The sequence below is a fragment of the Myxine glutinosa genome, chromosome 6 (genome assembly GCF_964187855.1).
Source record: "Myxine glutinosa chromosome 6, kmMyxGlut1.1, whole genome shotgun sequence".
Classification (NCBI taxonomy): Eukaryota; Metazoa; Chordata; class Myxini; order Myxiniformes; family Myxinidae; genus Myxine; species Myxine glutinosa.
Window position 1 is genome coordinate 45,045,973 of NC_136266.1, and position 23,876 is coordinate 45,069,848.

The window sequence follows — 23,876 nt, forward strand, 5'->3', positions numbered from 1 at the left end:
GAACTTTGTCTATACTGCAGAATCATCTAACGTACCGAACGGCAGTACATCAGTTGTTGTTTTGCCAGTTAGTTACAGACCAATAAACACCCTCAAAGTTGACCTCGGAGGACCATTATGATATCGCATGTGCAAACACGAAAAAAAATCATCCCCACCCCACAAACTCCATCCATCACCCTCATCCTTCTATCTCGGCCACCTCCTCAATCACCTCCCTTCCATGCTGCGCCTCCTCCAAATGTGATCTCAGTGATCTCAGTGATGTGATATGATCTCAGTACTCCTCTTCCCTTCCATACCTCAAAATGAATGCTCCAAAATGTCCTTTCTCTTCCATATTTAATATATATGGCCCCTAACTCGAAAGTCAAATATGCAGAGACAGATCGTATGTGATTACTGAGCTGTCAGCTCACAGATGTATTTATTTTATCATTATACATGTTATTGATCAAGGAAATGCTGTTTATCTTTTCATCTGTATGCTTTGGTCAATAGTGCAACAGATCCATGATGTTCTGAGGACACACTATGAGCAAGTTCTTCCTCCCGGTACAACCAGCATAATAGCCTTTTGTCTAACGGCTCAAAATATCCAAACTGTACAGTATTCTCTTGTATTACAAGGCGGTGTACTTTTGTTTCATGGGCTTGTGGACGTTCAACTTTATTTTAGTCAAAACTTCCAACCCCATTTAATATTGTATGTCATTAGAACCGACGGAAAGAAACATTTGGCGGCAGGACACAATTTGAGGAAAGTTAACAGGATAAGGGATCATAAAGGTATGTACAAGTTAATCCAAGCAAATGTTGGATTAAAAGGTAAAACAATCATCTCGAGTAATACAGAAGTCATTTTCTCTAGCTAAGAATAATAAAAACTTCTTCTTTTTTTTTTTTTGTTAAAGTTGCTGTCTGCCTGGCCAGAGATCAATAACCAAAGCAAATTAAACTGGAACACTTAAAAGGTACTCAGGTGCCAAAACCAGACTCACACCGCCACCGATTGGCTTCACAAATTCAAAGCAAAGTTTCGATCAAAGGTTCTCTTTCCCCACGATTCGCTTTCGGCTCATCCGCAAATCAGATTTATAACATTGCGCTCGGATTTTCTCAAACACACCAATTCGCCCGAGAGTTTCCACCCGTTAGCTTCTGGGTAGAGCAGAGCAAGTTGTCGATCAAAAGTGAGAACAATCATTAGGTCTCACGGGCAAGAAGATTAAAAAACAAACAAACAAAAAAACAAGTGCAAGCGCAAACATTACTTCCATTTTTTGCACAGCTGCATCCCATTTATCCATAGGTGCTTTAGGTATATTCAGGAAGACTTGCTCCATTGATTGCCAAGGGTTTTTAAACACTTGAAATTTTCTTCCCTTGGACTACAGCGAAAAAGAAAGAAGCGACCAAGGAAATAAAGCCACATTTTTCTTGGTAATCGGGTACAGAAAGCAAAAACAAGCACAAAAAGGTGAAAGGGTAAGAGGATGTTTCCCAGAATGCATTGTGTCAAAATCACAGAAAACAGAATCCACCTGAGATTGAAGTGCCTGTCAATTTTGTCAAGTATTAGTGTTTGCCCATTTTCCGGTATTACATTGGACAATAAGTGAATATTCGATTTGCGTGCGAATAAGCTCTCCAAATTTGTGAGGCTTTGTCAGGACATGTGGCTGCCTTGAAAGCAATGAGTTTTGAATCATGCAAAAAATAACTACCTTGATAACTCGCATACAATAAATTTGTCAGGCTTTTTGGTCAGAATTATATTAACACCGAAATGCTCTTGATGTACAACTGAAATTTTGTTGTATTGTGCTTTCCTTCTTTGTTTTTTTTTTTGTTTGTTTTTTTTCCTTATAGGACAAAATGCCATTTCCCAAAAACGTGACTTGTCGAAATTTTTTGCCTTTTCCATCATTCTCATCCTCTCCTTACTGCCCCGCAACCATGTGACCAGATACCAATACACCACTCCACTTCCCGGTCCATATTCTCTTAAAGCTTGGTGAAAACCCAGAATCATTTACTGCCCTACCATACGAACCAGGACCATATACGAACCAGTGCAATTAATCCTTCAGATAGTCAGCGAGTAAGAATTAATCCCAAGTGCAAAACAATTATAAACCTCATTATTCATTTCTTCCTGCCATTAAAAATCGACCCTTATCCGTTGGCAAATGGACTGAAAGCCACATCCATGTCCTGGAGCCAGTTGGTCTCTCAGAGGCTCCATCTTAGAAGAGCACACCATTGCTTCCTTGGGAGATTGAGCAATGTGTCATTCTTCCTCCAGCGATGGTTGCAGCAACGGCAGTTGCTCAGTGGTCTGACAGCCTGCTGGAGGCATGGCCCAATCAATACTTTTGACAATCACCTGAGCAGCCCTTATGCGTTACAATGCTGAATCAGCCGAATAAGCCACACTGGCTCATTGAGAAACTTCTGGAAATTTAAGTCGGTGTCTTACAGAACTTGCATCCTAAGTGAAGCTCACGGAGCCAAAGCCCATGTTGTACAAGGTTTAGATGTCTAAGCAAGCGTTTAATGATATTCTACAGTATCACGGTATTTTAAATCATTTGCAAATGGTTGCTAAGAGACAAATTCAGCATGTAGAAACATAACACTTAATTACAGAACCTACTGTGTCTTAATTATAGCCAGGCAGAAAGCTAACTAACCACATGGACCAAATTAAGCTCCTGAACAATACAAGGACATTAAAAAATTGCATCTACAATGATACACAGCATATATAATGCAATGCATTTATTTTATGTCAGGTATAGGGTGTTAAAAAATTAATTATAACAATTTTTGGAATAACGTCCTGCCATTTTTTGGTAATGCTTTTTATAATACTAGTGAGGTACCCGTGCTACACTCGGGTGGGAGGCCAGAAGCAAACAGACAATGCAGAAACGGCGAATGCTAAAGCATGAACCCCAAAAAAATCCACATTCCTGTAGCACCTTCAGTCACACGTCAGACATGGACAGCAAGTTCGTGAAGAACTTCCATGAAAAACGTACCCGTTCGCAAACAAACAGGTACATGTGTTCCATTCCCAGTCAATGGCGAATCTGCATATGGCGATCCGCGAATTCACGCTTAGAAAGTATAAGCCATCACGGCATTCTGTCATTCACTTGAACTCGATATGTCTTTTTTTCATTCCAAACAGCACAACTCCAATCACAAATTAAATAACATTAATATAAAAAAATTAACTTTTAACAACATTCGTGACAAACAAATATTTAAATCCTGATGTGAAGTTCCGTACGGTTGGGTGAATACAATTACAAATTCAAAATCGTAATTGTATTCACTCAATTCCAATCATCAATTGATACTTTAACAAAACGATTAACACGATTAACGTTTAAACATTACGATTGAATGACGGTTGTTTTGGGATATTATCAAACCCGTGCATTGCCGTCATCTGTCCACTTTCGGATTCGCTGCAGGGTCGTAATTCTATTCAAAATCGAAACAGTATTTGTAGAATTTCAATAAAAGCCACAATACTGTTCATATCGGTAAATATTATTCCATCGTGTTTGGAAAAACTGGAAAATTGGGAAAAAAATTAGAAAAACAATATAGCCTATTTTACTCCCAGGGGTCCCAGGAACACCCACCCAAAATATCGTTGCGATCGGTTCAGCCGTTTTTGCGGTACCTTCGAAACGGACAGACGGACATTTGGTGAATTATAGTAAGATGGCAAGAATTCAACATAATTAGGACATTTGGGCAATCATTGCATTAGGACATTTAGCCCATCATGGCTGTGCCATTTCCACTCCCCAGCAGTGCCACCTTACTGTAAGGCAGTGCTAATCATAGTGAATCCAACACAGGGAATTTCACCAATAACAAAAATGGCTTTCCATTTTAATTGGAAAATAAACGGCTGTAGTGGAGAAGATCAATAATCAAAACAGAAGGCACCACCTACTATTAAAGCTGCTCAAACGGAAACATTTGGGGTTGTCTTTGTTTCGACCACAAGGAGGTCTTCATCCGGGATTGTAGAGGCATCGTGATACCGGTGACATAATATTCTGGTGACAAATAAGACAAATATTCTCCCAATGTAAAGAAGGAATCACGTGACTGCAATTCGTCTCCTAATTTTAAGAACAATTAACAATGGGCACATTATGTCTGCACATTGCCGGATGAAAACCAACCTGATTGAAACCTCAGACTTGAACTTTGCCGAATACAGGCCTTTGCCTAGTTGGTGGTGTCTTCTGCTTTGAAATCCTTTCTCCTTTTAAAGACGACATTCGGCCTTTAATGTTAAAGATCGAGAATGATAGCTAGTTTTATATTGTCATGCAAACAGTGGTCAAAGGGCAGCACTCTCTGTAGGCCTTGCATTAGGATATCTGTTTTTAGTTAGCTCCCAATGAAGAGTATACGACCTAATGAGCTATCCTAACACCTTGAATAGCAAGTTGCATGCACACACAGAGAGTGAGTAATGCAAAGCTAAGCTAACAAGATCATTGTGTAACATCGCAACAAATGCAAACAACGGAAGCACAACGTGATTATGTATTAGATTTAAGTGGAAAGTCATATAAACCTTTAAGGATGTATTTATTTCACTGTACAGTGAGATATTCCAATCGTGTCGAACAAAGTCAACTTAGGAAATAAGGACAACAATTTTATGCATGATATTCTTGTTGAAGAACAGAGAATCATTAATTCAATAAAATTATTTTCACTCCAAATAAGAATACAACGGAGGCTTCCCAACAATAATAGCTCAGTTAATTTTGCAGACGATACATAATAACCCCAATTTATTCCAAAGCTTCATCGACTTTGAAAAGTCTGAAAAGAGCAAGTCTGAAAAAAGAGCTAGTGGTTGTGCAGTAGCAGGTGTAAAAAAATAAATAAATAAAAAGAACTCTAAAGTATTGCTTAGGTCATTGAATGATGGAGGTATCTTGGGTTTCAATGACTGTTGGGGATTTCTTTTTACTACTTTTAACAACAAATTGTGATACACGGCATATATAATGTAATGCATTCTATATCAGATATACAGTGGTTTCAATCACAATTTTTGAAACACCGTCCTGCCATTTTTTGGAAATGTTTTTATATGGCAAGAATTTAGCATAAACTGAGTAAATACAAGAACAGATCAAAAACGGTACAAAAATGGCGTAATCCAGCTAAGGAGTACGTGACACATTCTCGAGTAGTTCAGCTCATGATATCATACGAGCAGAGAGGACTACCGAGAGCAGCGCATTTAACACGAAGCACCCAAACACACGTACAGGCGGAGACCTCATGGAAAACAAGGAGCCGAAGATTCACCAAAGAGCAAATACTGCCGCTCCTTACACGGGAGAAAGCGCTGCAGACCACGCAGGGAGACTCCCGCGACATTAAATGCCCACACGACCAACAGCAGGAGGCTGGCATATGCCACGGGCAGGCAAACTTTGTGAAGTGGGCCCACCAAACTCTGCCAGAACAAGAGGGGAAATTATTTTCCTTGTGAGCAGTATAACATTGCAAAATAAGAAGGCTACACTTGCAAAGCTAGTGTCAGTTGACATTTCGAACAGCACATTTTAAAAACTCGAGAGTCCACAATGGACTGCTAACCTCCATGGAAGGCAAAGTAAAGCTGACGATGCAGCCATTAGCCCGTAGTCAGAGACTTCTTTTTTGCTCAAAGGGCTAAGGCCCAAATCTTCAGCTATTTTGCTTCCCACAGCGGTTAGCATACATTTGATGGCTCTTAGTTGACAAAACCTATCATTTGACTGCAAAATTTTCATGCCAAAGAAAGATCGTTTCAGAGATAAATGTGAATAGGGGGGTGGGGGGGAAGGTGATGCAACATGTAGAAAATTGAAATACAGAATAAGCTGCATCAACAGAATGGGGTGCTTCCATTGAGAAATGTGTTGCAACCACCCTTAAAATGACCTTCATACAATTTTCAATTCAAACATGAACTTCATCAAGGGTGAGCTACATATTCCTTATGCAAAAAGTGGCAAGAATGGCTCTTAGAGGGGGAAAATATTTCCTAGTATAGTGCAGTTATATCCTTAGGAAATGTAATAGCATAAGCATTACGTCATTAATTGCGATATTAGAAATGCATCGCTTATGTAATAGTTAGACAAAGTATCCCTTTCCCAAATGTCTGCGTCTAAAAATCCCTACCATTTTGACTGCATTTTTAATGTGCTTTACTCTGTAATCTGTCCTTTGTCTCGTTTTAGCATATTAGGAGGCCATTGGTGCTACCCTGGGCAGTAAAACAAAGGTGTTTTTTTTGTTTGTTAGTTTTTTTTTTGTTTTTTTTTGTATACAGGATCGAGACTCGTGAAAGAGCTAACATTTATCACACACAAAAAAAATCAAACAGACACACAAAACATATAATATGGGTAGAGGTAGACAAGGTGGCGAGAGAAGGGGAAGCACACAAACACAACATTTGAGAGCAGGGACATCGGGAGATCTGTGGGAGGGCTTGGGGGGAGGAGGCGTGGGAAGGGGAGGAGGGGTGGGTGAAGTATAAAACACAAGGACACTGCAAGGACTTCCAGGAAGGAAGTTGGCATTTCAAAAAAGTGAATCTGGGGTTAAATTAGCGGGGGTAGAAAAGATCAAGGTTTTGGATGGGGGAAGATAAGAGACGGTGGTGAAAAGCTGTTTTAAAGACCTGGAGGGAGAGTGGGATTGAAGAGAGTGAGGGAGTGTGTTCCAGAGGCAGGAGAAAGGAGGAATGAAGGAGTGAAGGTGAGCAGAGAGTCTTGATTTTGGCAGTTTAACCATAAGAGGATTGCTGGCAGATCTTGTGTGACCTGCAGGAATATTTGGGAGACAGAGCCCAGAGAGAGCTGGGGAAGCAAGGCCGGAGAGGAGTCGGTAGAAGACAGAAAGCCCACCAACCTGCCTGTGGTGAGTAAGTGAAAGGCCCTCGGAGTTAGCTTCATCGCGGGAGATTCCAATGATTCTGAAAGCTTTGGTTTCAACAGCGTGAATCCGAGCTAGTTGTGAGGCAGGAGCACCGGCCCAGAGGGGAGAACAGTATTCCATTGAGCTGCGGATGAAAGCCTTGTTTGTGTTGAGGAGCTCAGGTGTGCCAAGGAAGGACTTCGCATGACGGAGGATGCCCAGTCGGCGACTGGCTTTGGAGGCCAGATTTGAAATGTGGTTTTCCCAGGAAATATCATGGCAGATAGTGAGACCCAAAAGCTTGAGTGACAGAGCTTCTTGGAGAGGATTATTCAGAAAGTGGATGGGAGGGTTGTCAAGTCGGTCTTTTCAGAGAGAAATAGTAAGAGTATGAGATTTGTCATGATTAAAAGACATGTTCCACTTGTTTGACCAGTCTGTGATTTTGACCAGGTCTGCAGAGAGTGAGGAGGCTGCAGACTGCCGATCTGAGGGATGAGGAATGGAACGGCAGAGTGGAGTCATCAGCAAAGAGATAGAGAGGATTTTCAAGAGAGTCAGAGAGATCAATGATGAAGACCAGAAAAAGCACAGGGCCCAGAACACTGCCTTGGAGAACTCCAGCCTGAACAGGAAGGGGAGATGAGAGAAACCCATTCAGGGCCACACGTTGACTACGACCAGAGAGGAATTCCGCAAGCCAAGCGTGGAGATTTCCATGGATACCATAGGAGGAGAGTTTGGTGAGCAGAGCGGGGTGCCAGACCGTGTCGAAGGCACGTGATATGTCAAGGGTGACAGCTCTAATTTCCTGTTTGGCATTGAGGACCTCCATCCATTGTTGAGACAGCAGAAGCAGCATGTCCAGAGTAGAGTGACCTGGTCTGAAACCAAATTGATGATCAGAGATCAAGCCATTGGAGAAGAGGAAAGATTTCATATCCGAAGCAATGATGGATTCCATGACTTTGCTGATAATTGGGAGCAGGCTGATTGGTCTGTAGTTGCATGGATCTGTTTTTGCACCTTTTTTGTGTAAAGCAGTAATGTTTGCTGATTTCCAGGATGCTGGCAGATGACCTTGAGCAAAAGATAGGGTGAAAAGAACAGAGAGAGGGTGAGATAGAGCGGCAGAGCAGGATTTTAGGACCCGTGGGCTGATGCCGTCTGGTCCAGTTGCAGAATCAGAGTCGAGGTTAGACAAAAACTCCTCCACCTTGTCAGGAGAGAAGGACACAGAGTCCAGGAGCAGTTGGGTTCGACTGGGAAAGGTGGGAACAGAGAGAGATGGGTTTGGGACACAAGATTTAGAGGCAAACACAGAGTTGAGGCATTCAGCTTTTTCACGTGCGGAGTCAGCTGTGTAGCCGTTTGAGGTAAGGGAGGGGATGGAGGGGGAACAAACACCAGAAACGGATTTGACCAGACGCCACCAGGATTTGGAAGAGGGAGACAGATAAGAGAGTTCGGTCTTGAGAACGGAGAGATATTGTTTCCTGGCTCTCCTGAGGGTGGACACACACTTGTTTCGGGCTTTGTGAAAGGAAATGAGATTTCCTTCCGTTGGATTTGCTTTCCAGGAGACGAAGGCAAGTTGTTTCTGGGCAACAGCCTCACCACAAGATTCCGTGTACCATGGACGGGAGGAAGGGTATGACAACTGAAGACGAGATGGGATAAATCTGTGCATGAGAGAGAGCAATTTACTTTGGAAGAATTCCCAGGATGAGTTGATGTCAGAGGTGGTAGAGATGGGAGACCAGTCCAGATGATTGATGGCTGCTTGAAGACCGTGCCAGTTGGCCTGAGTGAAATGCCAGATTCGTCGACGCTGAGCAGGCTCCCTGAGGATGGTCAGAGAGATGTCCACTTTAACAAGGACATGATCAGATGATCCGATTGGAGCAGAAGAAGAGCAGCAGACATTTTCAGGGAAGTTGGTCATAACCAAGTCCAGAAGAGAAGATGTTCCGTTGACTGAGATCCGGGTCGGGAAATTGACAGATTGTGTCAGTCCCAGTGAGTCGCAGAAGTCCTTTGCTGAGGAGCCATGGCTGGTGAGAGAGGTACCCACACCCAGCCAACTGGCATGATGACAGTTGAAATCACCACCTATGAGGAAGAGAGAGTTGGGATGAGTAGATAGAAGTTGGTCCATATTATCAGACAGCGAGATGTAGATGGAGTCATCACTGTTTGGTGGACGGTACAACACACATATGAACAAGAGGTGGGAGCGAAGGGGAAGCCGTAGCCAGAGGTATTCCTGGGGGTGAGGTGGAGAGAGTGCAGTGCAGGGCGAGTGAGGAAGAGAGTTTTTGATAAAGATAGCAACCCCACCTCCAGGACGAGGCTCAGGTCTATCATACCGGAGGAGGGAGTAGCCCGGGAGAGATACGAAGGAATCAGAGACATCATAAAGGAGGAAAGTTTCTGTTAAGCAGATCACGTCTGGTTTGACAGAAGCAACCTGTATGGAGAGATCAGTTAAGTTTGAACGAAGGCCCCGGATGTTTGAGGTCCATACCGTTAATGAAGAGGAAGGGGGAGCATCAGATACAGAACAGGGGGGAGGAGGGGTAGGGTAAGATGTGGAAGAGGTGGAAGAGGTATGGAGAGCTGTTGAAGGTGTGTCAGAGATTTCAGAATTGCTCGGAGAAAGGGAAGGATGGGGTGGACAAAAGGTTTGATGGTGATTGGGTGAGGCACAATGAGGTGTTATTTGAGGAGGGGGAAGAGCGAGGCAGAAGGTTGGGGGAGATGGAGGTGAGAGTTGGAAGGGGGAAGAAGCGGGGAGGACGCTTTGAGGAGGGGGAGTGAGAGGGGGGAAATCGAGAAGCAATGAGGGTGGGGAGATTTGAAGGGGAGGGGCGAGGAGGGAGTTTGGGAGGGAAGGGACAAGGGGAGGGATTTGAAAGGGATGGGATATGGGGATGGGATATGGGATATGGGAAAGGATATGGGAAATGGGATATGGGAAAGGGATGGGATATGGGAAAGGGATGGGATATGGGATCAAATTTGTTTGCCCAGTCTGTGATTTTGTCCAGGTCTGCAGAGAGTGAGGAGGCTGCAGACTGCCGATCTGAGGGATGAGGAATGGAGCGACAGAGAGTAGAGTCGTCAGCAAAGAGATAGAGAGGATTTTCAAGAGAGTCAGAGAGATCATTGATGAAGACCAGAAAAAGCACAGGGCCCAGAACACTACCTTGGGGAACTCCAGCCTGAACAGGAAGAGGAGATGAGAGAAACCCATTCAGGGCCACACGTTGACTACGACCAGAGAGGAAGTCCGCCAGCCACGCGTGGAGATTTCCATGGATACCAAAGGAGGAGAGTTTGGTGAGCAGAGCAGGGTGCCAGACCGTATCGAAGGCACGTGAAATGTCAAGGGAGACGGCTCTAATTTCCTGTTTGGCGTTGAGGACCTCCATCCATTGTTGAGAAAGCAGAAGCAGCATGTCCAGAGTAGAGTGACCAGGTCTGAAACCAAATTGATGATCAGAGATCAAGCCATTGGAGAAGAGGAAAGATTTCATATCTGAAGCAATGATGGATTCCATGACTTTGCTGATAATTGGGAGAAGGCTGATTGGTCTGTAGTTGCTGGGATCTGTTTTTGCACCTTTTTTGTGCAAAGCGGTGATGTTGGCTGATTTCCAAGCAGATGGCAGATGACCTTGAGCAAAAGAGAGGGTGAAGAGAACAGAAAGAGGGAGTGAAAGAACGGAAGCACATGATTTTAGGACCCGTGGGCTGATGCCGTCAGGACCAGTTGCAGAATCAGAGTCGGGGGTTGACAGAAACTTTTCCACCTTGTCAGGAGGAAAGGACACAGAGTCCAGGAGCAGCTGGGTACGACTTGGTACGGTGGGTACAGAGAGGGATGGGTTTGGGACACAAGATTTAGAGGCAAACACAGAGTTGAGGCATTCAGCTTTTTCACGTGCGGAGTCAGCCGTTAAGCCGTTTGAGGTGAGGGAGGGGATGGAGGGGGAACAAACACCAGAAACGGATTTGACCAGACGCCACCAGGATTTGGAAGAGGGAGACAGATAAGAGAGTTCGGTCTTGAGAACGGTGAGATATTGTTTCCTGGCTCTCCTGAGGGTGGACACACACTTGTTTCGGGCTTTGTGAAAGGCAATGAGATTTCCTTCTGTTGGATTTGCTTTCCAGGAGACGAAAGCAAGTTGTTTCAGGGCAACAGCCTCACCACAAGATTCCGTGTACCATGGACGGGAGGAAGGGTATGACAACTGAAGACGAGATGGGATAAATCTGTGCATGAGAGAGAGCAATTTACTTTGAAAGAATTCCCAGGATGAGTTGATGTCAGAGGCGGTAGAGATGGGAGACCAGTCCAGATGATTGATGGCTGCTTGAAGACCGTGCCAGTTGGCCTGAGTGAAATGCCAGACTCGTCGACGCTGAGGAGGCTCTCTGAGAATGGTCAGAGAGATGTCCACTTTGACAAGCACATGATCAGATGATCCGATCGGAGCAGAAGAAGAGCAGCAGACATTTTCAGGGAAGTTAGTCATAACCAAGTCCAGAAGAGAAGATGTTCCGTTGACTGAGATCCGGGTCGGGAAATTGACAGATTGTGTCAGTCCCAGTGAGTCGCAGAAGTCCTTTGCTGAAGAGCCATGGCTGGTGAGAGAGGTACCCACACCCAGCCAACTGGCATGGTGACAATTGAAATCACCACATATGAGGAAGAGAGAGTTGGGATGGGTAGATCGAAGTTGGTCCATATTATCAGACAGCGAGATGTAGATGGAGTCATCGCTGTTTGGTGGACGGTACAACACACATATGAACAAAAGGTGGGAGCGAAGGGGAAGCCATAGCCAAAGGTATTCCTGGGGGTGAGGTGGAGAGAGGGCAGTGGAGGGCGAGTGAGGAAGAGAGTTTTTCATAAAGATAGCAACCCCACCTCCAGGACGAGGCTCAGGTCTATCATACCGGAGGAGGGAGTAACCTGGGAGAGATATCAAGGCATCAGAGACATCATGAAGGAGGAAAGTTTCTGTTAAGCAGATCACATCTGGTTTGTCAGAAGCAACCTGTATGGAGAGATCAGTCAAGTTTGAGCGAAGGCCCCGGATGTTTGAGGTCCATACCGTTAATGAAGAGGCAGGGGGAGCATCGGGTCCAGAACAGGGGGGGGAGGGGTAGGGTAAGATGTGGAAGAGGAGGAAGAGGTAGGGAGAGCTGTTGAAGGAGAACTTAGTCTTTAAATTGATTTTCATTCTGAAGGAATGCAGATATAATTGTGTGTGTGTGTGTGTGTGTGTGTGTGTGTGTGTGTGTGTGTGTGTGTGTGTGTGTGTGTGTGTGTGTGTAGCGGGATCGTGTGAGATCTCATGAGAATATGCCACACAGCGTAAGCCTGACGAATAAGGCAGTTATCCGACACCACCCACACCTGCCCCTCACCTTCACTCCCCCAACCCCACCCCCAACCCCACCCCCACCTCCACCTCCACCTCCACCTCCACCTTCATCCCCCTTCCCACAATCCCCTATCAACGATCACTCCTAAACTATCCACCATCATCCCACACCCTACCTCGCAGCCCCTTCCACAATCCCCCATCAACCGTGTGCCTGGGTGGTGTAGGTCTTGAGTCGACTTGTCTATGCCATATTCTGTCTGGAGTAATATATAACTGATTTATCAATTAATACAAAATCCCTGATATTCCGTCAATTGAACGGAAATCTTCAATAAACCTACCAATCTGTAGTGAACATTCGACCGGGCTCTTCATCTGCACTATCTTCACGAACACCATCTTCCTCTGAATCAATCGCATAAGGCTCAAAATGATAGGGCTCTGCAATTCCCCCAAAAGCGTTCTCATCACCAATTTTCTCTCCAGTAGCTTCTTCAAAATCCCACTGATCAGTTTTAACATGTTGAGAACCTTCAGAGTTGCTAAAGAATGATCGTTTTAAGGCCATTTTCCCCACTAGCCTTGCGAGCCCCATGATAATCACGGTTCCCTGTTTGAGGCAATGTTTTTATGGACGGATGCCCATCCAGACACCAACCCTGAGTCGCCTCTTACGATGCGCAGGGATACGGAGTACCTATTCTAAATCGGGGTACACACCGGGATCATTCATCCGAGCAAGCTGGTACTCAATTTGCCGACCTCAGAAGGATGACGGGCTGAGTCAACCCCCCTGGCGTTAATTCAGCGATCGAACGGGATTCGAACTCAGGATCCTAGGATCCCAAGCCTGTGCCCTAACCGCTAAGCCAGAGTTGCTAATGATGGAGGAATCAGTATCGGAATCTGAGCTCTGAATATACTGTTTCTCTATGCAAGTCGACATTTGGATCAAGATGAGATCATCACGTGACGTCACTGGCAAAATCGAAAATGATTGGCAAAATTATTTTTTTAACTAGGCCTACCCTTTAAATTAGACAGTCATTAATGATTTTCAATGGTTTCAGGGAAAAAATTTTTTTGCATTTGGGTTCCCCTTTAAAGCAGCAACAGAACTATACAAGACAGGTGTTTATATAAACTTCTATTCATATCCATGTAACAATTTCACACTGTTCTTCTTGTGTTGTGTTTATGGTAATCACTAAATTCCCAATGTTTAAAATATATATGAATATACATATATACCTCCACCTTCCTTTCCTTTCTCAATATTCTATTTCTTGTTTTTCTTAATTGGTATTGTTATCTGCAGTTCCGAATTTAAAAAAGGTGTAAACAACATTACCATTTAAATATCTCACAAGGTTTTGGCACAGAATTAAAAAAAAAAAAATCTAAGTGGGTTGTCAAAAATCAAAGCAAAAATCGCACTCGGTGCAAAAGCTATTCTTGAACACTTCAAATAGAGAAGGAAAAAAAGATGAAATGGAAAATTTCCATGTGAGAAGGTGGGGAGGCAGGGTGTTATGGGGTTGTGTGAGCAAAGAGAGAGGATGGGAGACCACGTACCAATACCGAAATGAGAAGATGAGACACGACCACAATGAATATGCTGAACCAGCGGCGATGTTCACAAGCACCAAAAAACACCACTCCCCAGCAGGTGTGCAGGAATACAAGTGCTAGGCTCATGAATGCTGCAAAATAAAGAAAGAAATAAGTAAATAAAAAACACCGCCGATATTTATAAAACTCAATGGTATTACTAACTAAATCAGCCATATTGTCAATCACCATGGACCTTTATTTGGAGCAAACACATAATTCTAGTTATCATTGTTAAAGATGCCTTTGTTGCACCTTTGTTGCAACTGAAAATGAATGTCAACAATGTGGTAACGAAGCACACCTTCTCCTGAGACTTGCACCGACAGCAGAATCACTCGTTCACATAATCACATAACTCCAACATATAAATGCATACACTTTATTTCTCACATAAGCAACAGGCAGGTGGGTAACTCAATAATGGAATTTTAAAAACGATGCTTACTGGTTCGTGGAACAAGGAGATAAACATCGCTGTGATAGCTAGTTCTAAATACAATTACTAAAACGACAATGGATTCTCCGCACAAGGAATTCCTGCATTGCCACCTCCATTAACCATAAGTGAGCTAATTATGATGCTTTAGAAAGAAATTGTGAGATTATAACTGAAATTGTCAGCAAAAACATGACGATTAAGGAAGGGATGAGTGCTGCGATATCAAACATGGTGCCATTATAATGTACATCTTTTTTACCATGTCCATTGATTGCTGAACAGCCGCAGCTGAACTTCAATCTGCTGAAACGCAGATTGCTGAACTTCATTTTTACGGCGTAGCCCATCGGGCAGAGCCGCCGAGAACAGTGTTTGTCCGTCCGTCCGTATGTATGTATGTATGTATGTATGTATGTATGTATGTATGTATGTATGTATGTATGTACAGCACGTGAAAAAGTAAGTACCCCCCATGTAAAGTTTTGACTTTTTCAACATATTTCAACATACAGCTATTTGATCTTCATTTCAACAATAATGACAGATAAAGGTTATATAATATAACAAATATCATGAAACATTTACATTTTGAAGTCCATTATATAATTTAAATAAACATAAATGCAAATTTCGCATGTGGAAAAAGTAAGTACACCCTTGGCTCTAATAGGTGGTATTGCCCCCTTTGACAGAAACAACCTCAAGTAGGCATTTCTTATAACTGTCTACCAGTCTCTGACATCGACTGGGAGAAATTTTCGCCCACTCCTCCATGCAGAATTCTTTCAGCTGTGCGATGTTTGAGGGGTTTCTTGCATGCACAACTCGTTTCAAATACCCCCACAACATCTCGATGGGATTTAGATCCGGGCTTTGACTTGGCCATTCCAGAACCCTCCATTTCTTTCTTTTCAGCCATTCCTTGGTGGATTTACTGGTATGTTTAGGGTCATTGTCATGTTGCAAGGTCCACCTTCGGTTGAGCTTCAACTTTCCGACAGATGGCCTCATATCCTCAAGCACCCTCTGGTACAATGAAGAATTCATAGTGGATTCTATGATGGTGAGCTGCCCAGGCCCTGATGCAGCAAAGCTGCCCCAAACCATAATATTTCCACCACCATGCTTTACAGTTGGTATCAGGTTCTTGTGGTCAAATGCTGTCTTTGGTTTTTGCCAAACATGTCTTCTGGTACTTTGGCCAAATAGCTCGATCTTTGACTCATCTGAAAAGAGCACATTGTTCCAGAAGTGCTGGTCTTTGCCAAGGTGTTCATTGGCAAACTTTAGTCTTGCCCTGATGTTCTTTCTGGACAGCAAAGGTTTCCTCCTGGCACACCTCCTATGTAGATCAAATTTGTGCAGCCTCTTTCTCATGGTAGACTCGTGCACTTTGACATCAACAGTGGCAAGAGCTACCTGTAAGTCCCGTGATGACATTCTGGGGTTCTTTGAGACTTCTTTCAGCATCTTGAGGTCTGCTCCCGGGCTGAACTTGCTGGGGCGGCCTGGCCTGAACAAGTTGGCAGTTGTTTGGAATCTTCTCCACTTGTGGATGATCTTCCGGACTGTCGAATGATCGATTTCAAATTGTTTGGAGATCTTTTTAAATCCCTTCCCAGACTCGTAGGCATCTATAATCTTCTTTCTGACGGCCTCAGAGAGCTCTTTTGATCTAGGCATGGTGACGCCACACACTTCAACAACAAAGAGCAAACCAAATGAAATGTCTGAGGTTTAAATAAGACAGGTTCCTCCAAGATCCTCTCTAACGATGTTCTAATCATTTGCACCTGAGCCGGTGCACCTGATTCTAATTTTAGTTATTTGACATAGTGATAAATGTAGGGGTGTACTTACTTTTTCCACATGCGAAATTTGCATTTATGTTTATTTAAATTATCCAATTGACTACAAAATGTAAATGTTTCATGATATTTGTTATATTATATCACTTTTATCTATCAATATTGTTGAAATGAAGATCAAATAGCTGTATGTTGAAATATGTTGAAAAAGTCAAAACTTTACATGGGGTGTACTTACTTTTTCACGTGACTGTATGTATGTAATAATTATGTATTCATGTACAGTGCATTCAGAAAGTATTCAAACCCCTTTACTTTTTTCACATTTTGTTATGTTGCAGCCTTATGCTGAAATCGTTTAAATTCATTTTTTCCTTCATCAATCTACTCTCAATACCCCATAATGACAAAGAGAAAACAGGATTTTAGAAAGTTTTGCAAATTTATTAAAAAGAAAAAACTGAAATATCGCATTGACATAAGTATTCAGACCCTTTGCTATGACACTTGAAATTGAGCTCAGGTGCCTCCCATTTCTCTTGATCATCTTTGAGATGTTTCTGTTTCTGCACCTTGATTGAAGTCCACCTGTGGTAAATTCAATTGCTTGGACATGATTTGGAAAGGCACACACCTGTCTATATAAGGTCTCACAGCTGACAATGCATATCAGAGCAAAAACCAAGCTATGAGGTCGAAGGAAGTGCCTGCAGAGCTCAGCGACAGGATTGTGTTGAGGCACAGATCTGGTGAAGCCTACAAAAAATTCTCTGCTGCATTGAAGGTTCCCAAGAGCACAGTGGTCTCCATAATTCTTAAATGGAAGAAGTTTGGAACAACCAGTACTCTTCCTAGAGCTGGCCGCCCGGCCAAACTCAGCAATCGGGGGAGAAGGGCCATGGTAAGAGAGGTGACCAAGAACCCGATGGTCACTCTGGCTGAGCTCCAGAGATCCTGTGTGGAGATAGGAGAAACTTCCAGAAGGACAACCATCACTGCAACACTCCACCGATCTGGGCTGTATGGCAGAGTGGCCAGACGGAAGCCTCTCCTCAGTGAAAGACACATGAAAGCCCGCTTGGAGTTTGCAAAAAAGCACCTAAAAGACTCTCAGACTGTGAGAAACAAGATTCTGTGGTCTGATGAAACCAAAATTGAACTGTTTGGCTTCCGTTTTTTGTAGTAATCAACTACGTTCGTGTACGTTCGTGTAGTAATCAAAGACCAATATGCGTTGAAGTTAAGCAGGATGTCAAGCCTTCGTGTGGCTGGGAGAAGACATTACTAATGGGCAGGAATGCGTGGCCAGAAGCACAGGCCCACGTGACCAGTGAGGAGGCGGGAACACCTAGCCAGGATGTGGCAAACCTCAGCCAATGGGAGGCTGTGGAACATTTTGGAGGCATGGCGAACCTGGTAAAAGCCCGCGCGGATCGCATTTCTTTCTCTCTTTGCTTTGGGATTTTGCTGCGCTACGACCTCCTGTTCTGAACTCTTGCCTTTTCGCCATGCCCACGACGAGACCTCGCTTGCTTTTTCGTATCTACCACGACACGTGTTTGGCCTTTGTGTTCTTAGTCGACACCCATCGCTTCTTCGCCGATCTCTTGCGCCATCCGGCTGACCTGCAAGCATTGGTTTTCTACACAACTCACCTGAGCTGAAGCTTGTCTGACTGCGTGGCAGCTTGTCCCACCTGTGCTAAGTTCGTCCGTGCCGATTTCGAGGCGGCTGTTCGTCCTTCGGACCTGACCTCGTCCAGGCTGCACATGAGGACCGAACTGTGCACACCAGACCACGTGGCCAATTGCGAGGCAATCCCAGCACATACATCGGTGTTAAAAGGATATAACAGAGTGTTATTCCCTGAATGAGTGTGTCAGAGTGTGAAGGCACCAGTGGGGTTTATAGTAGGTAAGACTTGATAAGCTGTATCTTTTGTGTATTGTTGCGAATATGGAATTTGGCCTCCATATCCGCTTGTAAATATTCCCCTATTTCCCCAATACTCCCCAACTATCCCCAATCCCCCATTCCCTAGTCCCATTGTCTGTAAACAACACTCTGTAGAACCGACCTTCCCCTTTTTCCCCCATTAAATGTCGTGCCCAGGTCCACCGCATCTCACGTAGACAACTTTCGGACATCTTGCTAGTTATTCTTAGTCTATGTCAGTTAAGGACTCGTTTCCATTAATTCTGACTCTTCGTTGCACCAGAATGTGATTATATGGCACCAGTAGTGAGTTTAGGACCTTCCCATACCTCTTCCCATCTTCTTCCCCAAACAACAACAACAACAACAACTACCGCTACAACAACAACTACAACCACGGCGCGCGGGGGGGAGTGTGTGTCCTCCCACCGGCTCGGTTAGCCGCCATGACCATGCGCTCCACGGGGTTACCACGAAGGGGCTCCCTGTCAGCCCCTCGTCAAGGGCGGAGCCGGTAACCCCCCCGCACGCACCCAATGAGAAGCAACGAGCCGATTCCATCTGGGGCGGAGCTAACGAGCCGAGGGTGTGTCACTCCCCGCCGGATATACGCAGCCACTTGCCGGATGTGAGGTCAGATGCGCCCCCAGCTTGAAGAAGAGCAAGTCACTACCTCCGAGCGCTGCGACCTCCCCGCATCTTTGGACCGGACCGAACCGGGTCGATTCTGCCTTGAGCCAAGAGTGCACCTTGAGCCATCGACTGCCTGCCTTTCCTTGCCATCAATCCCCGTGTGAGTCAGCCTTTTGTCCCGTTTATCTGTCGTCTGTTGGGGTTAATATAAGAGTGTGTCTAAGTGCTCGTCTTTCTATGCTGTCCCTCTTGTAGTTGTAATCTAACCTTCCGAACGAATATAACCTCCTCCGGAGGTCTTGAGAACCGTATCCCTGGTGTCGTGTCCTTTTAATCCCAGCCGTGTGTCCTTTTCCTTCATTGACCTAGCGTAGCGCGACTCGGCAACGTTCGAGTATAATCGGGTAACTTGTGCAGACGTGGTCATACCAAACCGCTCGGTGAACTAACATCCACCACCGCGTCTGTAACAATTGGTGTCGAGGAGTGGAATTCGAACCCGGGACTAAATTTATTAGGCCCAAATTTGTAGTAGAATCGATTCGGAGCGCGTTTCCCGCGCGTTATTAGGCCCAAATTTGTAGTAGAATCTATTCGGAGCGCGTTTCCCGCGCGTTATTAGGCCCAAATTTGTAGTAGAATCGATTCGGAGTGCGTTTCCCGCGCGTTAGTAGGCCCAAATTTGTAGTAGAATCGATTCGGAGCGCGTTTCCCGCGCGTTGTTAGGCCCAAACTTTGGGAGGTAGAATCGATCCGGAGCGTGTTTACTGCGCTCGACGAAATTATAACGGCGAAATTTGATTTTGTTATACGGAAATAAAAACCCGAATTTTGAAAGTCGCGCTATGGCAGACCAAGTCGGCTGGGGTCCGGTAGTGGAGAGTGAGGCAGGGTCGGTCCAGGACCAAATTGAGGGACGCGAGGAGAGCGAAGCAGCGAGGGTAGCAAACGCACAAAATGGCGCCTCGCTGGTCACCGCGCCCGCGACCGTGGCAGCGCCCCCGGTGGATTTGAACTTGTTTTTTATGCAAATGAAGGCCCTTATGGACAAGAATAATGAAGAAATGGAAAGCAGAATAATGATGGGAATGAGGGCTGATAGTGAGCGGTTGGGAAACCAAATGGGGGTAATGGGGAACCGGATGGATGCTCAGAGTGAGTAATTGGGGGTAATGAGGGACGAAGCGAGGGGTACCAGTGAGGGGTTAGACAATAATTTTAAGGGATTAGACAAGAAATTTGGGAAGTTAGCCAATAATTTTGAGGAGTTAGACAAGAAATTTGGGAGGTTAGACAATAATTTTGAGGGGTTAGACAACGGGATAAAAGAGGTGAGAAATGGGTTAATGGGGGTAGAAAACAGAATGGCCGCTCAAGAGAATCAAATGGAAGGGATGCAAAAAGGGTTAGAGGGGTTGGAAAACAGGATGGAAGGCAAATTGAGGGACATGAGGGACCAAGCAGAAAGGGAAGTTAAACAAATGGAGCAGCAGATAGAGGGGGTCAGAATGGGGGTAGAAACCAAACTGGATGCTCACAGGGAGGAAATGGGGCAGATGAGGGTGGCATCTGGGCAGGAGATGCAAGTGATGGGAGAGGAGATCAGAAGAGGAGTGAGTGAGGAGGTCGGAGGAGTGCGCGAGGAGGTGAGGCACTGTAAGGAGCACATGGAGACGGAGGTGAGAAAGGGGACTGTAAAACTGCAAGGGGGTATAGAGGAGTTGACGCTGGGAGTAGAGCAACTGACAGTGGGACAAAAGGAGTTGGGGGACCAGGTAAAGAAGAACACAGCGGTAATAGAGGGTTTAAAATCGACACAGAAGGAGATGAAAAAGGACGTAGGGGTAATTAAAAAAAGAGTGTCAGACGGTACATGAGGACCTGACGAGGAAAATGGACAAGGTGGTAGAGGTGATGGAGGTTAAAGAACGGGAGGTGCGGGAGCACATATAAAAAAATAAAGTGGAGTTAGAGGAAGAACTTAAAGGGGCGCACGAAGAGATGAAGGAGGTGAAGCAGAAATTAGAAGAAGTGGAAGAAGGGATGAGCGAAATTAAGAAGCGACGGAGAGAGGATAAGAAAGAGATAAAGGAGGAAGTAAAAGAATTGGTCCAAAGTCTGTGTTCGGATCGTGATGATGTGCTCATTAACCGGATGAGGGATTCGCAGGTGATGGAGGAGAAGCGAAGAGAAAGAGGACCCGGTGTAAGTGGTGACCAATATGGTCGTGCGAATGATGCGCCAGGTGATTTAATAAGCTTGGGGGTCGAGATAGACCCGGATGTTCGTGAGAGGCCACGAGTGAGGTGTATGGCTGGTCCGGAGGGTATGGAACGAGAGGTGCGAGGTGTGGGTGAGCAAGGTTGTGGTGGTATGGAATGGGTAGCGGGTTGTGGAGGTGTGACCCATGCATCGACACCAACAGGGGTAGTTGTTGGAGGGACCGGGGAGGCACGAGAGCCCCTTGGGGGTAATGTACTGTGGGGGCCCGGCCGGTTCGGCCCCGCGCTGACCCCGCAAGGGGCGACGCACGGGGTCCGGCCGGCGGGCAACGACTCGCATACGAGGTGGTCCCACAAGGTCCCACTCGCGCCGTATGACGGCAAGAGTGATCTACGCGCGTACCTGGCGCAGTTCGACTGTGTGTGTAAGGGTAACGGTTGGGGTGAGGACGAAGGTGGAGTACACCTGGTGGCCGCATTGCGCGGCGCGGCGGCGGAGGTGCTGACGGCATTACCAGCGGGTGCTCTCACCCTGCCAGCCCTCCGCGACGCCCTAATTAATCGATTTGGCATAGAACAGCAGAGCGAGCTTGTTAAAGCTCAGCTCGCGCTGCGAAAGCGCAAGCCCCAGGAAGCCATCGGGGAACTTGCCCACGACATTCGCCGCGCAGTGGGGATCGCACATGCTAGCATGGCAGCGGATTCCCGGGAAAGCCTGGCGCTGGACCATTTTATCCAGGCCCTCCCGGATATTGAGCTCCGGCAACAGCTCGCCATGTGGCGCCCGCAGACTCTGAGCCAGGCGGCTGACGCTGCGGCCCGTTGGGAAGCAGCGAGGCCCCTGGCCCGGGGGGGCGAGCGTCTCGCAATGGCGGTCCGCCAGGTGGGACCTCCGATGGAGGGCGGACCCCTGGGTCCTGACCTGGCGGGCATGGTCCGGAGGCTGGTGGACCAGCGCCTGGCGGGACCTGGACCATGGCAGGCGGCCCCGGAGGTGGCCCGCGGTGGACCACGAGCGGGTAATCCAATTCGGACCTACAGGGGGGGAAATTTGGAATTCCGGAGGCAAGCACCTTATCAGGTGAGGTGCTATACCTGCAACCGTCTGGGTCACCTGGCGCGGCACTGTCGAGCCGCGCGCCGGGATGATCCCCGGCAGTTGAGGTCCTCAACTCCGCCCAGGGGGGAGCGGGTTAGCCGACCCCAGACACCCCCCCGCCAGACCCCGGGAAACTAGAAGGTGTCGGGCACGTAGGGCGGTGTTCGGCAGCAGAGGATGGAGGAGAGCCCTCATTGACGTGACAGGTCATTTATTGTGGCCAAATTGGAACCGGTAGCCTGACAATTAGATGCAAAATTGCCGGCGTGGGGGTAGACGCCGTAGTGGACACAGGAGCTAGCGCCACGATCATCAGCCCTGTGGTCCTTGATTCGAGCGCAGGTGGCTGGGATAAGATCCAGCGCCTGCAAAATTATAGTTTGCAGCTTGCTACCGGGGTAACGGCCCCGATCATAGGGCGTGGTTCTGTGACCCTCAAGTTAGGGTCGGTAAGGAGGGAGATAGATGTTTGGGTGGCGGAGCTGTGCGACCCATGTTTAATAGGGTTGGACCTGTTGACTGCCAGCGGCTGCAAAATCGACTTGTGCCGGGGGATCCTGCAGGTGGGAGTAGAAGAGCTGCCGTTAGGGGGAGTGAGCACGGCCGAGAGAGCGGAGCTGGAGGCTTCCGAGGCCGTGACCATCCCCCCAAGGGCCGAGGCGATAGTGCCGGCCCGGTGGGCAGCTCGCCCAACGTGGCAGGAGTCCTGCGGCCTGGTCGAACCGGTGGCAGCGCAGTCCATACCGGGTTTAATCGTGGGCCGCACCCTTGTAAAAATGGACGGACCGGTAGTGGCCGTCCGAGTAATAAATATGAGTACAGAACCACGCACTATAGTAAGGGGCACGAGGGTAGCTGGCTGCACCCCAGTTGAGGAAGTCGCGACAGTAAGGGGCGAGAACGTCCAGCCGAGCCGACCCCGGGGGGAGCCTTCAATAACAAGTAGGAATTGGCCCGATCCCATTTGCGAGATGGTAAATCGTAGTAGCGTAGAGTTGGGAGGTACCCAGAGGGAGGCCTTGCACAAACTGGTTGGGTCCCATTTGGACCTCTTCTCCCTGTCCACCGAGGATATTGGACGTACGGGCCTGGTGAAACATCAGATCCACACCGGTGAGGCCCGGCCTATTCGTCAGGCCGCCCGACGGCTCCCTTGGAGCAAGAGGGCGGAAGCTGACGAGCAGGTTAAAAAAATGCTCGACGCAGGCGTGATCGAGCCCTCGGGAAGTCCTTGGATGTCACCTGTTGTGCTGGTAAAAAAGAAGGATGGGACCACGCGGTTCTGCGTGGACTATCGCCAGCTAAACAACGTGACACTCAAGGACTCATATCCCCTGCCAAGAATTGATGACACCCTCGATGCCGTTGCGGGCTCAAATTGGTTCACAACTTTGGACCTCAAGAGTGGGTATTGGCAGGTGGAGATGGATAGGGCAGGGAAGGAGAAAACGGCATTTTCCACAGGTAAGGGACTGTATCAGTTTACTGTGATGCCGTTTGGTTTGTGTAACGCCCCCGCCACCTTTGAAAGATTGATGGAGCATGTACTAGGCGGCATGCCATGGCAATCATGCCTGGTGTACCTGGATGACGTCCTGGTACATGCCCAAACGTTCCCCCAGGCAGTAGCTAATTTGGACCAGGTGTTCGGGCGCCTCAGACAGGCAGGGTTGAAGCTGAACCCGAGTAAGTGCACTTTGTTTGCAAGAGAGGTGGCCTATCTAGGTCACGTGATCGGCCGCGAGGGGGTAA

General features: G+C 46.5%; 1 protein-coding gene across 16 annotated transcripts in view; it reads right to left on the reverse strand.

Annotated features, from left to right (window-relative positions):
• Positions 1 to 394: 394 nt before the first annotated feature.
• The window catches only part of LOC137429727 (gamma-secretase subunit APH-1A), a 55,877-nt gene continuing 32,395 nt past the window's right edge, over positions 395 to 23,876 (reverse strand). For 3 of the 16 annotated variants that reach the window (XM_068119919.2, XM_068119918.2, XM_068119920.2), the window contains exons 6-8: positions 13,950 to 14,077; positions 5,368 to 5,518; positions 1,350 to 2,352 (exon numbers count right to left, since the gene is read on the reverse strand). In XM_068119919.2, the coding sequence (XP_067976020.1) occupies positions 2,294 to 2,352; positions 5,368 to 5,518; positions 13,950 to 14,077 (338 nt within the window). In that variant the 3' untranslated portion in view covers positions 1,350 to 2,293. Of the gene's footprint in view, positions 2,353 to 4,615; positions 5,519 to 13,949; positions 14,078 to 23,876 lie in introns of those variants that run through there. The other 13 variants (XM_068119923.2, XM_078779800.1, XM_078779799.1 and 10 more) reach the window with 9 other exon arrangements.